The sequence below is a fragment of the Phasianus colchicus genome, chromosome 4 (genome assembly GCF_987193195.1).
Source record: "Phasianus colchicus chromosome 4, bPhaCol1.hap1.1, whole genome shotgun sequence".
NCBI classification, from domain to species: Eukaryota; Metazoa; Chordata; class Aves; order Galliformes; family Phasianidae; genus Phasianus; species Phasianus colchicus.
The window spans coordinates 32,623,214-32,636,254 of NC_143439.1; the positions used below are offsets into that span (position 1 = coordinate 32,623,214).

General features: G+C 41.0%; 1 protein-coding gene across 7 annotated transcripts in view; it reads right to left on the reverse strand.

Moving 5' to 3' along the window:
- Window positions 1-13,041, reverse strand: part of EPHA5 (EPH receptor A5) — a 197,467-nt gene that overhangs the window by 156,668 nt on the left and 27,758 nt on the right. For all 7 annotated transcript variants that reach the window (XM_031596817.2, XM_090139118.1, XM_090139121.1 and 4 more), the window contains one exon: window positions 761-1,424. In XM_031596817.2, coding sequence (XP_031452677.1) covers window positions 761-1,424 — 664 coding nt within the window. The remainder of the gene's footprint in view (window positions 1-760; window positions 1,425-13,041) is intronic.

Consider the following 13,041-nt stretch of genomic DNA (forward strand, 5'->3'; position numbering starts at 1 on the left):
GCCATAAGCAGAAGAAGGTAAGAAGATGGGAGATGCAACTGATGATGAAGTAGTAAGTTTTGCAAAAGCAAGTCTGCGCCAAACTTTTCTCTTTCTCACCAAAATAGATTTTCTTTTAAACAGTTACACATCTACAACAGGACAAATTCTACAAACAAATATTCGATACAAAACACCATACTTGCTGTACCACCTCATTGTATGTTGCACTTTCCAAAAAGTATTCAAGTTTTAAACTTCAGACACCCTAGATCACTTCCTCAAGGCCCCTGATTCAGGAGATCTATACTGAACAGAAACTCAGAAACCTCAGCCAGCTGCTTCTGTGCAAATATGCATATGTCATTGAGCATATATGGAAGCATTCTTACCAGTGGGGCTTCACATATAATTCTAAGCATCTTTTTATTAAACTATTTACCAGAGAAGAAAATATCAAACCTTCCACACTCCACCATCTCTGTCCCCACCTCAAAGAGCAATAGGAAAAAAAAGGTCCCTTAAATACAAACACAAAACACATTTCAAAATGGGAAATAAATTTCAAAGCACTGGAGAAACATGTACATAGGTGTGAAGTCCCACTACATCCATCCAAGGCCTCATCACCTGCCACAGCCATTCAAAGAAGCTCAGTGGAAGAGGAAACCCAACCTGCCACAGTCACCTCAACCTGATGAAAGGATATGAAAGAGAAAAAAGCCAAGTCTGCACATCATCCTGGCCACTTTCAGCACAATGACCCCCTGCAAACCCTTACCTTGGCAGGTGTTGTTCTTCTCCTCATACCCTGCCTTGCACAAGCACTTTCCGATGGGCACCAGCCATTCTCCCTCAGCGCTGCAGTGCATCTTTGGTGCCTCATCAGTCACTGAGTGGTTGACACAGACGCCTGACACTTCTAGCAGCTGTGAGGAATCTGCTCCTGTGATGGTATCTGGAAAGCGTGCCAGGTTGCGGATCACCGATGGGCATTTCTTGTAGTACACGCGCACAGAGACCAGAGCGATGCAGGCACCCACATCCTGGAAAGCAAGGTAAAATCCTTTTTTTGTTAGAGGCCCAACATCTCTCACTTCTGTGTTCAGCTTCATAACTCTGTCGCCGAGGTCTAACTCCGTGAAGCTCTCATCAGCAGCAATGGTGTCTATTTTGATGTACTGATTCTCTCTGATGTTCCTCCCATCTTCATCATCTGACTCAAAGTAGTACATGTTAAAAGTCTCTTTGCAAGTCCCAAGTCCTCCTGGAAGGCTGTTGCAGTCCCTCAGGGTGAATTTGAGTTCAATGAAGATGCGGGATGCCCCTTCATTAGAGATCCAGCTGGTCAGAAGCCAGTTGTTCTGATTCTGTTCCATTACCTTGCATACTTGGTATGTGTGTATCGGAGCATAGTTTTCATCCACCTCACCAATTTCTTCCCACTGTGTAAAGAGAAAAAGTATTACTTTTTTAAAAGTTACAACTTCCCCAAATCTTAGTTTTCCCATGGAAGATCACTTTGGAATTCAGAAGTTTATACTAGAAGAAATACTTAATGCAGGAAACTTAATGGAGAAAAAAAAATGATTTATATGGCAGTGTTTTCCATACTGGAAGCTTGATACATACTCGATAATAAATGTGTAGTTAAAACACCTGTTAGAAATATAAAAAGATGCTAATTAAAACCTTCTAGTTCAGACTTTTTTGAAGTGAGAAAACATACCACCAGGTCTTCCCACTAGCACTCCAAATGACAAAACAAAAGCAGATGGGGCCATGGGTTGGCCTTTTCCTATCATACACACAGGTGAAAAGCCATTTACAGTTCGTCTGTCCCTGCTTCCCCAGGTTCCTTTCTATCATGTCCTCGAATCATTGCCCTGCACAATGAAGACAAGCACATTTCTCTAGCTGATCTCTCCCACTGAACCATTTGTCATAAAAATCAGCAGTGGTGTACAAAGTAAACGTGCCCCTGCTCCCCAAGAGCGCTAGTCACTGGAGTTTCTGCTCATGGAAAGAACAGAATAATTTCAACAGAAAAGGTGACAGGAACGTGAAAAGCTCGAACTGTTTTGAACACGCTAGGCAGGTTTTTAATATAACTTCTCCCAGCTGTTTACGGCAATTGTAACAGCTACTTTGTTGTTTTAATTTTGGTCACACACTAGACTGAATCACTTGGAAAGAATGCTTTTTCCTGGTCCAGCACTGCAACAATGCCTACAATAGGAACATGCAACATTAACATTTCCTTTCTGCTTTTTGACAAGTGCAGTATCACATTAAGAGATTAGATTAACCCACATGCAGTAGAGAAGTCAGGAGAACTAGTGATATCAGTTCTGTTCCTCTCACCTACTTCTGACCTGCTCATCTATAGGGGCTTAATTCCCAAAGCCTCTGCTCAGTGCTGCTGCCTGCTTCTAATTACAGCTGTGAACACAGAAGGTAATTTAAAGGTGCTTCGATACAAGATAATAGCTATATTCCAAGCTGAACATTTTCCAAGGACAAAGGCCAAGATTTTATTGGGAACAGTGCCTGAGATGGAGTCAAGGGCCTTCTCAATCCAGATCCCATTACTGCAGAGCTGACAGAGAACACCCTCAGAGTGAACATAACGATGACATTTTTTTCAGGGAAATGCTTTTCTTAAATTTTATATGAATATGACAGCAACAAGTAGCATGAAAGCTTCATGCAATGCTACAGTCCCAAATAAATTAAGTACCAGAAGAAATATATATTTTTTTCTCCCACATGTACCCTTCCTCCCTGACCTGAGAGATAAGAGCATGGACTTGAGCAGTTTTACCCAAAGATGCACCTGCTGTGATGTGCAAAGCTCACAGGTACCACCCATCTCCTAAGCAAGGAGCCTCACCTAAGGAAATTTTTCTCATCTTTATTTCAAAATGCTCCACACATCTCTGTGCTTAAACAGGCTGTGACCTATCCTGCTGTCAATTTATCCCTCTGGCAGTACCACAGATGAAACTGGGGAGATGCCTATGGCTAAAGCAAGGCAGACCTGAGCAGGATTCATGCCTAACTTTGGGGAGAAGCAGTTTCTTTTGACATGAAACCATAGAAATGCAAGGTCTTTTTTATCTAGCTGGAGATTCCCTTTGAGGAGGAAGAGCGTTTCATTTTTCCACTTCTCCTACCTGAGGTGTAGGTCCCTGCTGCAATGACCTCAGTAACTTTTGCTCCTTGCAACTGAAAGTTTGAATGATCCTCCGCCAAGTACGCCAACCAGCAGGTATGGGAAGTGCTCAGTGAAAAAAGTTTGCAATGAAAACTGCTGAGGTCAAACCGTTTCAGTAAGTGGAGATGTATGTGGAAGGCCACAGAATACAGTGCAACTCTATATAACATTTAGAGGGTATCTAATGGACATTTCTTCCAGAAAGCTGATGTTTGCAGAGACTGTGATGTTACAATCATTTTGTTAATGATTTAGCTTGAAAGCATACCAAATACCCTCAGAAAAACACTTCTTTAATTCAGATCAATTTTCAAAGGCAACCATTATGCTCTTCACTCACAAAATTAAGCATATTTCCAAGAGTTAAGCTCAGTTCCAATTGTTGTTAGTGAAAGTAGAAGAAAGCTCCTTTGTTCAACAATGAAATCCAGTGATTCTAATGGTTGCTTTCATTTCCTGAGAGCAATTAACAGTGAGGAGGAAGAATCAAGTACTGAGCTGAGGTCACATCTCAGTTGCAACAAAAGCCACATCACCTAACATCTCAGACTTCTGGCTATGCTGCCCCTCCAGCAGGGAACCCCAAATCCAGGCAATCCTGCCATCAAATCTCAAGCAACCAAAGAGCAAGAGAAAAGAGGATTACCAATGAGTTAAGGCTGCTCACCTCTGCATAATCCTCAAGGGAGAACCAAGTAGATTGTATCAGAGCCATCACTATTGTATAAAATCTCTGCTCTGCCATCTAATCCCATCTCACTCTTTCCTATCTGCATTTGAGAGTGCACCATTTCTTTCTCTTCCAATTAGCACAGCTGGGTCTGCCTCACCCAGGAGACTGCAGGCAGCCTGCCACAGCTCTGCTTTTCCATCCCTCCTTGAGGAGGAGACAGAGAAGAGAGCCTTGGCACCTTCCGCCTGGTTGCAGCTTCCCAATTATCGCAGACCTCAGACAACTCCTTCAAATAATAAAGGAATACAAACTAGCTACAAACTGTGCAGGATGAAATGTTGCACTGTAATGGTTAATGAAAAAGAAAACACAACACATTAAAATGACAGCATCTAGCTGAAAATATTTGCACAAAAAAATATTAAGTACAACTGAACAAAATGTGTAACATTTTAATTCCTCTCTGCAGCACATATTTTTGAAATATAAATCAACCCCATCTGCAGGATTAAAACAAAAATGCAACATTAATTTGGTGCTAAATGTTCTCTCTAAGTCTTTAATAGCTGTAAGAAGGAAAACACAAATGCATTTCAATGGCCTGATGTTAAATCATTTATAGAAGACCTATTTCTGAATCAGAAATTTCCAGTACGCCACTGCAGGCAAGTTAACAGGCTCTCGAGATGCACTCGGCTTCATCAATAGGAAGCAAGTAATTCATGCACACCGTCTGCCTATGGAAAGGCCAAAGATATCACACATTCAAATAATACACATATAAGAGCTAAAAAGCATTCAGTGGGGCAGCCTTAGGTTAAATGGACAATTCTAAAACATTCACTATCTGTCTGCTGGTCAGGCATGTTTCTAATCACTGGGATTCCAGGACTGCAATGTGCTACCGCAGCACAGCAAAAGCTGCTGCCCCAAAAACAAATACTGACATAGGAAATGAAGATTTCAAAGCTTTTATTTGGCCTTTAATGGGTTTTTCTGCTTTTTTTTTTTTTTTTAGGGAAATTTTTATTACTTGTCTCCATCTGAAGCAGCCACCAAAGTTGGCAGGCACATTTCAAGCCCAATTCCACACATTTCAGGGCTGCTAAAAGCAATTAGGCATTTAACCAAATCCTAGGAGTCAAAAGAGGGAAGGGAAGCTTAAGAGCATTAAGCAAAGGGGTTCCCAGGACTACCCAGAAACCCAAGCAGCACTTCCTTCATTCTGTACAAGGACTATGCAAGCTACTTCTGCTGCCACTGCCTACTTCACAGGTTTCTGGGTGCAAGAAGCCTTACTTCCTTCCCCATTAGTCCTCTCTCATTCTTCCATACAGAATTGTGCAACTTATGCAGGATAACTTTGCAAGCTGCTGAATCAAAGATGTAAAATTCAAAGAGGTTTTAAACATTTTCATCCTTTTTCCTCTCGAGAAAAATGATTAAGTTTCCTATTGCATGTCATCCTCTCCAATATCTTCTTTTTCCCCTTCACACTCCCCAACATAACCAACTCTCTGCCTCTTGTCTCTCAGCATCTCTATAGCAGCCCTGGTCTCTTTCACCTGCACTTGGCCACCAGTTCCACACTGTTGTTATGTAACTTTGCTTTTCCTACCCTTTTCTTTGACTGCTCCTTCCTACATTGGGCAAAGAACTTGAGCACAGCATTATCCAAGGAAGCCCTGCCAGAAGGGCAGGCCAGCACAGTGCTCAGCTCTGTACCATTCCCTCTGCCTTCCATCCCAGCAATATCTGGGCAGGCTCTTCAATTACCTTTTATGCTATAAAACTATAGACTATATATACTATATATACTGTACTTATATACAGACTATATACAAGTCTGATGTTCAGACCTGGCTGCCAATCAACAGTCCCCAGCTCAGTTCCCACATGCGTTTTTTCTTCTCCCAACCAGAACCAGCTCCTGCCATCAATTTGTTGCTCTCCCTCATCCCAGAGCCCCACAGTTTGGGCTTTTTTTTTTTTTTTTTTTTTTTTAAATCTGCCTACCAGCTTTTCCCATGCTATCATTTTCCAGCATTAAAGCAAATAAGTGCACCTGAGCAGGCTCTCCTCCTCATGGCTTTATTGACTTCAGCAAGGTTGAGTAAGGCTAAATCTCTAGTGAAAGCCAGGCAGAGTTCTGCACACCATTTTCTGCAAGGCTGGAAGTTTAGCAGCATTGTGCTAGCTATAAATGACCATGACACCATCCTTCCTGCTACAAAACACCACTTTGACACATTGGCCCAAATTTTAACCACTTCAAAGCCTACCACCAATATTGCCAGTTTTATCTCATGTCCTATGATCTATTGCCACTGTGCAGATTTTCAGCTTTTTGGAGCCGTAGGATTTAAGGACAGGCTGGTTTTCACTGAGGGCGTTTCAGTTTTCAATGAAAGAAAAGCAAAGATGCAGCAAGCAGCTGAAGACTTAGAGAACAAGCGTGCCACTGCATACCACCTCCATATACACAGCTAAATGGCTTTGCCAACTCCCCTCCACCACTTTTGGATCACTGGGTCCCACTTTAAGTAGTGGTCAGATGAAAATTTTGGTGCATTTATGCCAATGTGAGGACTCAGGCTTAAAGTCCAAGTGCTGCTTTGGGGCACTGCCCTCAATTAGGGTCTCTGCTCACCCTGCTGATCCCTCCCACCAGCCAGACAGTGGAAGGACACCAACCACAGCCAGGTGACTTTCCAGGCAATTATAAATACCAAACAACAACATAAAATCAGAAGACCAAAACCACTCATGAACACAAAGCAAATTGAGAAATGAGGGGAAAAAAAAACAGTAAAACAAGTGATTTGACAACCTCACTTGGCAGGTATTTGGCATCTTCTCAGCCTGAGTTTAAAAGAAGAAAAGTAGATGGTAGACAGAAAGAATACTGTAGAATTGTAGAGTAGTTGTAGAGACTACTGTAGAGTAACCCAAATTATTTCTTTCACCTCAAATATACTTTTTAAATTTCATCCTCCAAAACAAAAGAGAGATTATTTGTACAGACAGACTTCTGATTTACATCAACATCCCCTCCTACCATGAAGGATGAAGAGACTGCTACACAGCCTCTGCTGCTTGGAGCTCATTTCAGCGGCAGGAGCCAGTATCAAAGGGAGACTTCAGTGAGATCAATGAAAATGATATTTGGCCTAATGTTTATTAAAACTTTTAAATATCAAGAGCAATCCTAACCAGCAGGAATCCTGGCATTTCCGTAAGTACGATATTCCCTCAAACTTCATTCGGATGGCATTTTTAAACTAAAGCATTTATACATATATACAGATATCTATTTCTACTGACAACAGCTCCTTGTCAAGCAAAAATTTTGATAGAGAACAGAGGATAGAAAAAAAAATCTGATTTATCTCCCTGCTTGAGCAAAAGTCTGTCCTAGTAAATTGATTTAAAAAGCAAAGTTCTCAAAGAAGGGACTGAGTATTTTCTAGTGATTTGGAACATTTTCCTCAGTTTGTCAACTCAGAAAATGCATAAATAACAATACCAAAACTTTTAAGCTACATTTTTCACACTTACCTACTGGACTGCAGTTTTCTCATTCTCTCAGCACCACTCTTCTTTGGCCCCTAAACTGAACAGTCTGGGTAACTTCTGTACATCTATATTACCCAAAGTAAATGCAAGTTTCCTCACTTACTACAGTCAGTTTTCTAGCCAGAAGCTATGGAATCATTTTTCATAAACAGAAGCTGGGAAGAAGATGCTAACTGCAAAGTGGAAAGTTATGAACTGGAAATCTAAAATGTCTTTGAGACACGCTCCATTTGACTAGCAAACTTTCTCCTCTTTTTTTTTTTTTTTTTTTTTTTTTAAATCAGTGAGCACTCACATATTCCCTATTCCACAGGTGATAGCTGCCTAGCAGAGACCAGACTTCTATAATTCATGTTTCCACTGCCCCACAAAACTCAAAGGCAAATTCTCACTACAGCCACTTTAAAGGAACAGCCAGGCTAAGCTTTTGACAGATTATTTCTAACATGTCAGCAAAGGTGTTAAGAACAGGAAAAAAAAGAAGGTCCTAATCCATGCTACAGGCTATTTACCATTGCATCCAGATTTGCCAAGTCTCAATTTCAATAGGTTTTATGTACTGCTTGCACCATAGTCAAGGTCAGGAGAAGAATGAAGACAGGGCAATTATTAATGTCAAAGTTCCATAATAAAATAGAACTAGACTGGAAATGACTTTGGTGAAAGTTAAGCACCATCATGCCCATCCCAACTCCGTTGCTGCTAAGCAAACAAAAAAAACAATACACATTTTGGGATTTAAGTAACCAGGTGGATACTTTGATCTCTTATGGCATTTCGAATCTTTTTAACTCAACCAGGGTAAAGATTTTAAGGTCCCATGTGCAATCATGGATGCTAGAAGTGATAAGCCAGTTTTCCCAGATTTTTCCAATGATGAAGATGCTCCCCTTCTTCCCAAAGTAATACAAAGAAGAGTTTCCACACAGGCTGCTCAGAGAAATAAGGAAATGCAAGAAATAGGAAAGACTCATGCTGAAACTGTGAAATTAAGCAAGACTGTTTCTAACAGGAAGTGTTTAACATGAAGACACAGCGCAAGTGACCTGAAGTTGTGCGGAGAACTTCATATCATAGAACAGCTTGGGTTGAAAGGGAACTCAAAGCTTATCCAGTTGCCACCCACCAGATAAAGCTGTCCAGGGCCTCATCCAACCCAGCCTTGAACACCTCCAGGGATGGGGCATCTACAGCCTCAGTGGGCAGCCCATGCCAGGTCTCACCATCCTCTATGGTTTAAATCTTTCATCTTGCTACCTGAATGATCGTGCCATGTTTCCTTGCATCTGTAGCACACACAGTCTGCTGCCACGCCTTTTTTTTTTTTTTAATTCCCGTACTGGAGGAGACTTCTTACTGTAATACAGTGCTAAGGTTTTGGTAACTCTTCGGTTGGTCCACACTGCTTACAAGATGAATAACAATGCAGATATTTGAAAAGTTGAGATAATATCTCAAAATATACATGGTAATTTGCTAAAGCAAATCCCATCCTAAAAGCCTGTAACGAAGGAGAGTAATCAAAATGTTAGAAAATTTTCTGCAGGACATGCTTATGATTAAATAGATTATCTATTTCAAGACCAGCACAACTGAAGTTGTTTAACGCAACACCAGGACAAAGTCACCTACACTTCAGTGCTGCACTGTAACGTGTAATAGAAAAATGAAAATGGGACAGAAGTTTTGCTCAGACTTTGATCATTTGCATGATCAATGAAAGATGTCAGGACTGAAATCCAAATGGAAGGAGAACCCAGCTGGAGGTTACAGCAGCTGAAATAAAAAGGAGCATCAACCCCACTCCAGCATGCCTAATCAGCAGCTGCTCTGACCTGTTCCCAGAACAAAGCACTGTGCTCCTCACCAACCCCCCCCTTCTTTTTCCTTTTTGATTTTTTTTTTTAATTAAGGTTTTAAATTCTTCATGCATCTGAATCAGACGCACATTTCACACTGCTGTCCAGCATCTGACGTTAAGACAATGGAGATGAGCATGAAAGTGGCAGTGGAGAAACACAATACCATTAAATCATTTTTCACTGCTTAATGTAACAGTCATTGCAGAACAATTTAACAAGAGCTGCAGCAAAGAGCAGCGGCAGCACAGTTTAACACCGGAAGACTGACGGAGGCAGATTTTCAGAAGGGCTCAGCACAGTTATGACATACATTTTAGATTTATCGCCAAATGCTTGGATTTTCAAAGCTTTCGGGATAGTGCTTCTCATCTGACAATACCAAGAGGCTTGTGGAACAACTTTCAAAAGGATTAGATGAGACAGGAAGCCTTCTCTCTTCTCTTACTGTTTCGTCCTAACATTTAGAAAAACAAAAACTGACTTGGAGCTTCTCATTGCCTGCAACTGGCATAGCAAGATATTTGGCCTGTTTTTAATGCATGCAACACGGTGGGGGAAGAGAAGGAACAAATACTTTCTGCAAAAATACTACTAAATCATTCATCTTTATCATTGCCATCAGCTACCTAAAATTTCCTAGGAGTGGGATTTTTTTAATATTTTCAAGTAAAATAAAAACTGAAGTACATTTAATGGAAGTAAAACATTTTTTTCTGAAGTGTTTCAAAGTGATACAATTATGCATGCACTAAGCAGGAAAAGCCCAACCTCTCAGGCATACACCAAATTTGTCTACATTACAGACTGCTCTCACACCGTATCACGCCCTCCAGCAAATGCACTGTTTTAGCCCTGCTCCCTGGTCTCTCATCCACCCAGAGCTTTTCATAGAGATAATATTACATTCATGGCTCAGGTCCTGACAACTGCACCCATAAATCAATGTCAAATTTTGCATTAATCATCTTTCTGTCATCAGTGGCTATTCAGCACAAATTTACATCTCATTTATGTTGGCCAAACAGCCACATTAGAGCTTTAAAGCTTATTCAGGCTTAAATGATTATATTCCCCTAATAAACAGTGAAGCCCTCTCAGTCCGGTCACCGTGAGCAGCATTAATGACGTGCCGTGGTGGCAGGGCCATCTGAAGTCATCCCTGACACCAAGCAGATTTTGTGTTTCCAACACACCCAGACCGAAGAAATGTGAAGGCTGGTCCGTCTGTGCAGATCCTCTTATGGGAATTGCCCTGCACAGCAGGCAAACACACCATGCAATTTATTGTAACTCCTCCTAACAACTCCATTTGCCAGCTCCTTAATACATGAGGCTACTCGTAAGAAAACTGAAAGCCAGATTTTCTGAAGAGCTGTTTCCTAGAAAGGCAGCTCAGCTCTAAGTGCCGAGCACCTTACAACTGTCACCAAAAACAAAGAAAGCTGCTGGAAGCTGAACCCTGTAGAAAATCCGCTTTTCCCATTTGTCAGACAGCTAAACTTTGTTCACCACGCCATCAAATTGGGTCTTAACACGCTTTTCTTTGATCAGCTGCAAAATTAGGCATTGTATTTTTAGTATCTGACTATAATTTTTCCAGGTTTTTGCGCTGGTCTCACTTACATGCACAACAAAGACTATCAACAGATTACAGTAAGTAGCTAAAACATGATCAGTTCAGGGTGGATTCTGCACGTTCCTCCTTACAATCCCTATAGTGAGGCAATCTATTCTGATTGAACAAAGAATAATTATTTAATTAAAAGACCCTCAGCAGTTCTATGTTATTAAACCAGCATAAAAAAGCCTCAGATTGATTGTATATTCACTTTTAGTTATGGTTTGAATCAGCATGCTAAGATCTAAAAATGAATGAACAGAATGCGTTTGTTATGACTGTTAAGTACTTACCCACTATAGGCAATAAATTATACATGTGGTTGCTTGCCATGCTTATTTTACAACATAATGTAACTTTTAGTTACTTTTTATTCCACCGGATTTAATTCCCACTGCAACAGACTTCTTACTTCTTAAATACAGAACTGGAATTACTGGGATGTTAACATACAAGACTGAGACGCAATCTGGCCTTCAGCGTGTCCTTAAACACAGAACTGAAGAAACAAATTCATAGCATCATTAAGGTTGAAAAAGGCCTCTAAGACCATCCAGTCCAACTCCCAACCCATCCCCACCATGCCCACTGACCACATCCCTCAGTGCCGTATCCGCACATTTCTTGAACACCTCCACCACTTTCCTGGGCAGCCTGTGTCACCGCATCACCATTGTTGCTGAGAAGGAATGGACGTAGTGGTGGTTTCTGTGTTTGTTTTTAGGGGGCAAGGGGTTGTTAAATGATGGATGTTCTATGCCCAAACCATCTCAGAGGAGATACATTTCCAAAGAGGTTCTATATTTCATCAGTTATTTTTCCTGACCCACAACCTGACACCACTCTGTCTGCTCTTCCTGGGTCTCTGACATCCTCTGAAACTGAAAACAATTGAGTATCATCATGCCACGGCCAGGAACACAAATACAATAACTTGCTAAATACTGAGCTGAGAAGTCTGCAGTTCAAACATAAATGCTGCTTCAGCAAACAGCTGCAATATTACAAAATCAGGGAAAACTGTTTTACAAGAAGTTAAAAACTTCTGAAGAAGGGAAGGGAGAACTTAGCCATTTTATGTGCCAAGGATAAACAACCACATGGAGAACTTGCCATAGGAGCTGAATCCTTACTTGAAACCTTCAAAGGGGGATCTGGATAAGCTGTATTTCAGTGCTTCTTCTCTTGGAGTCACCAAGGGCCACTCAAAACTGCAAGCAAGGACTCCCTTGGATACATGCAAGAGACACCTGGGCAGCCAGCACATTGCTGAAAGCAAGCAGCTCTCAGATTTGTGCACTGTGCAGATGTAACACAGCTGAACTACAGCAACATCATTTTACTGCCAGGCAAGATAATCCTCATCTGTAGCCTGAAGATTATTTAAAACAGTTTGTTTCACCAGAAATTCAGGAGTCCCCTGGAGGAAAGGCGCTACTCAGCACACAAACAAGATGATTATTTATTCCTATTCTACAGCTTGCTGTCACTACAGAATGAACAGATTGACCACTTCACATAAACATGAAATTATAAACTCAGTTTCATTATTATTTAAACCATGAAATCAATCCCCTTACAATCTTTGTCTCTTCAGCTTCAGACTTGTTCCTCTGATTAGAGCTGGATGCATTTCACAACGCACTGAAATTTGAAAGGGAAGAGATGAATGAATGCACTCTAAAAATAAAAAATTCAGTTCTCATGGGAAGAACTAATTAGCATAGGATACAGCACTTATCCAGGTTACATGTTAACTGACACTATTCTTACTTTCCACAGAAAGTTATAACACTAAAGAAATAGCACTCAGATGTAAAGAAGTTGCCCCCATACTGCACAATGTCTAAAGCTTTTTATAACAAGCACCCTTGCCACAATCTAGAAGAAACAAAAAAACTACTGTTCCATCTTTACAGCTTCTCCCTATCTTCTCCCGTACTGTCTCCTTATCACACACACTTTAAAGCTATCACCTGTCCCTCTACAGCAAGTGCCATGTACACGTTCACACCCAACCATAGGCATGGGCTGCAAAAAGTTGTTTTGTTCAGGAACGTGGCACCCCAAGAGACTGCACAGGGTTTGGCTTTAAGAGCAAAGCCTTTACCAGCAC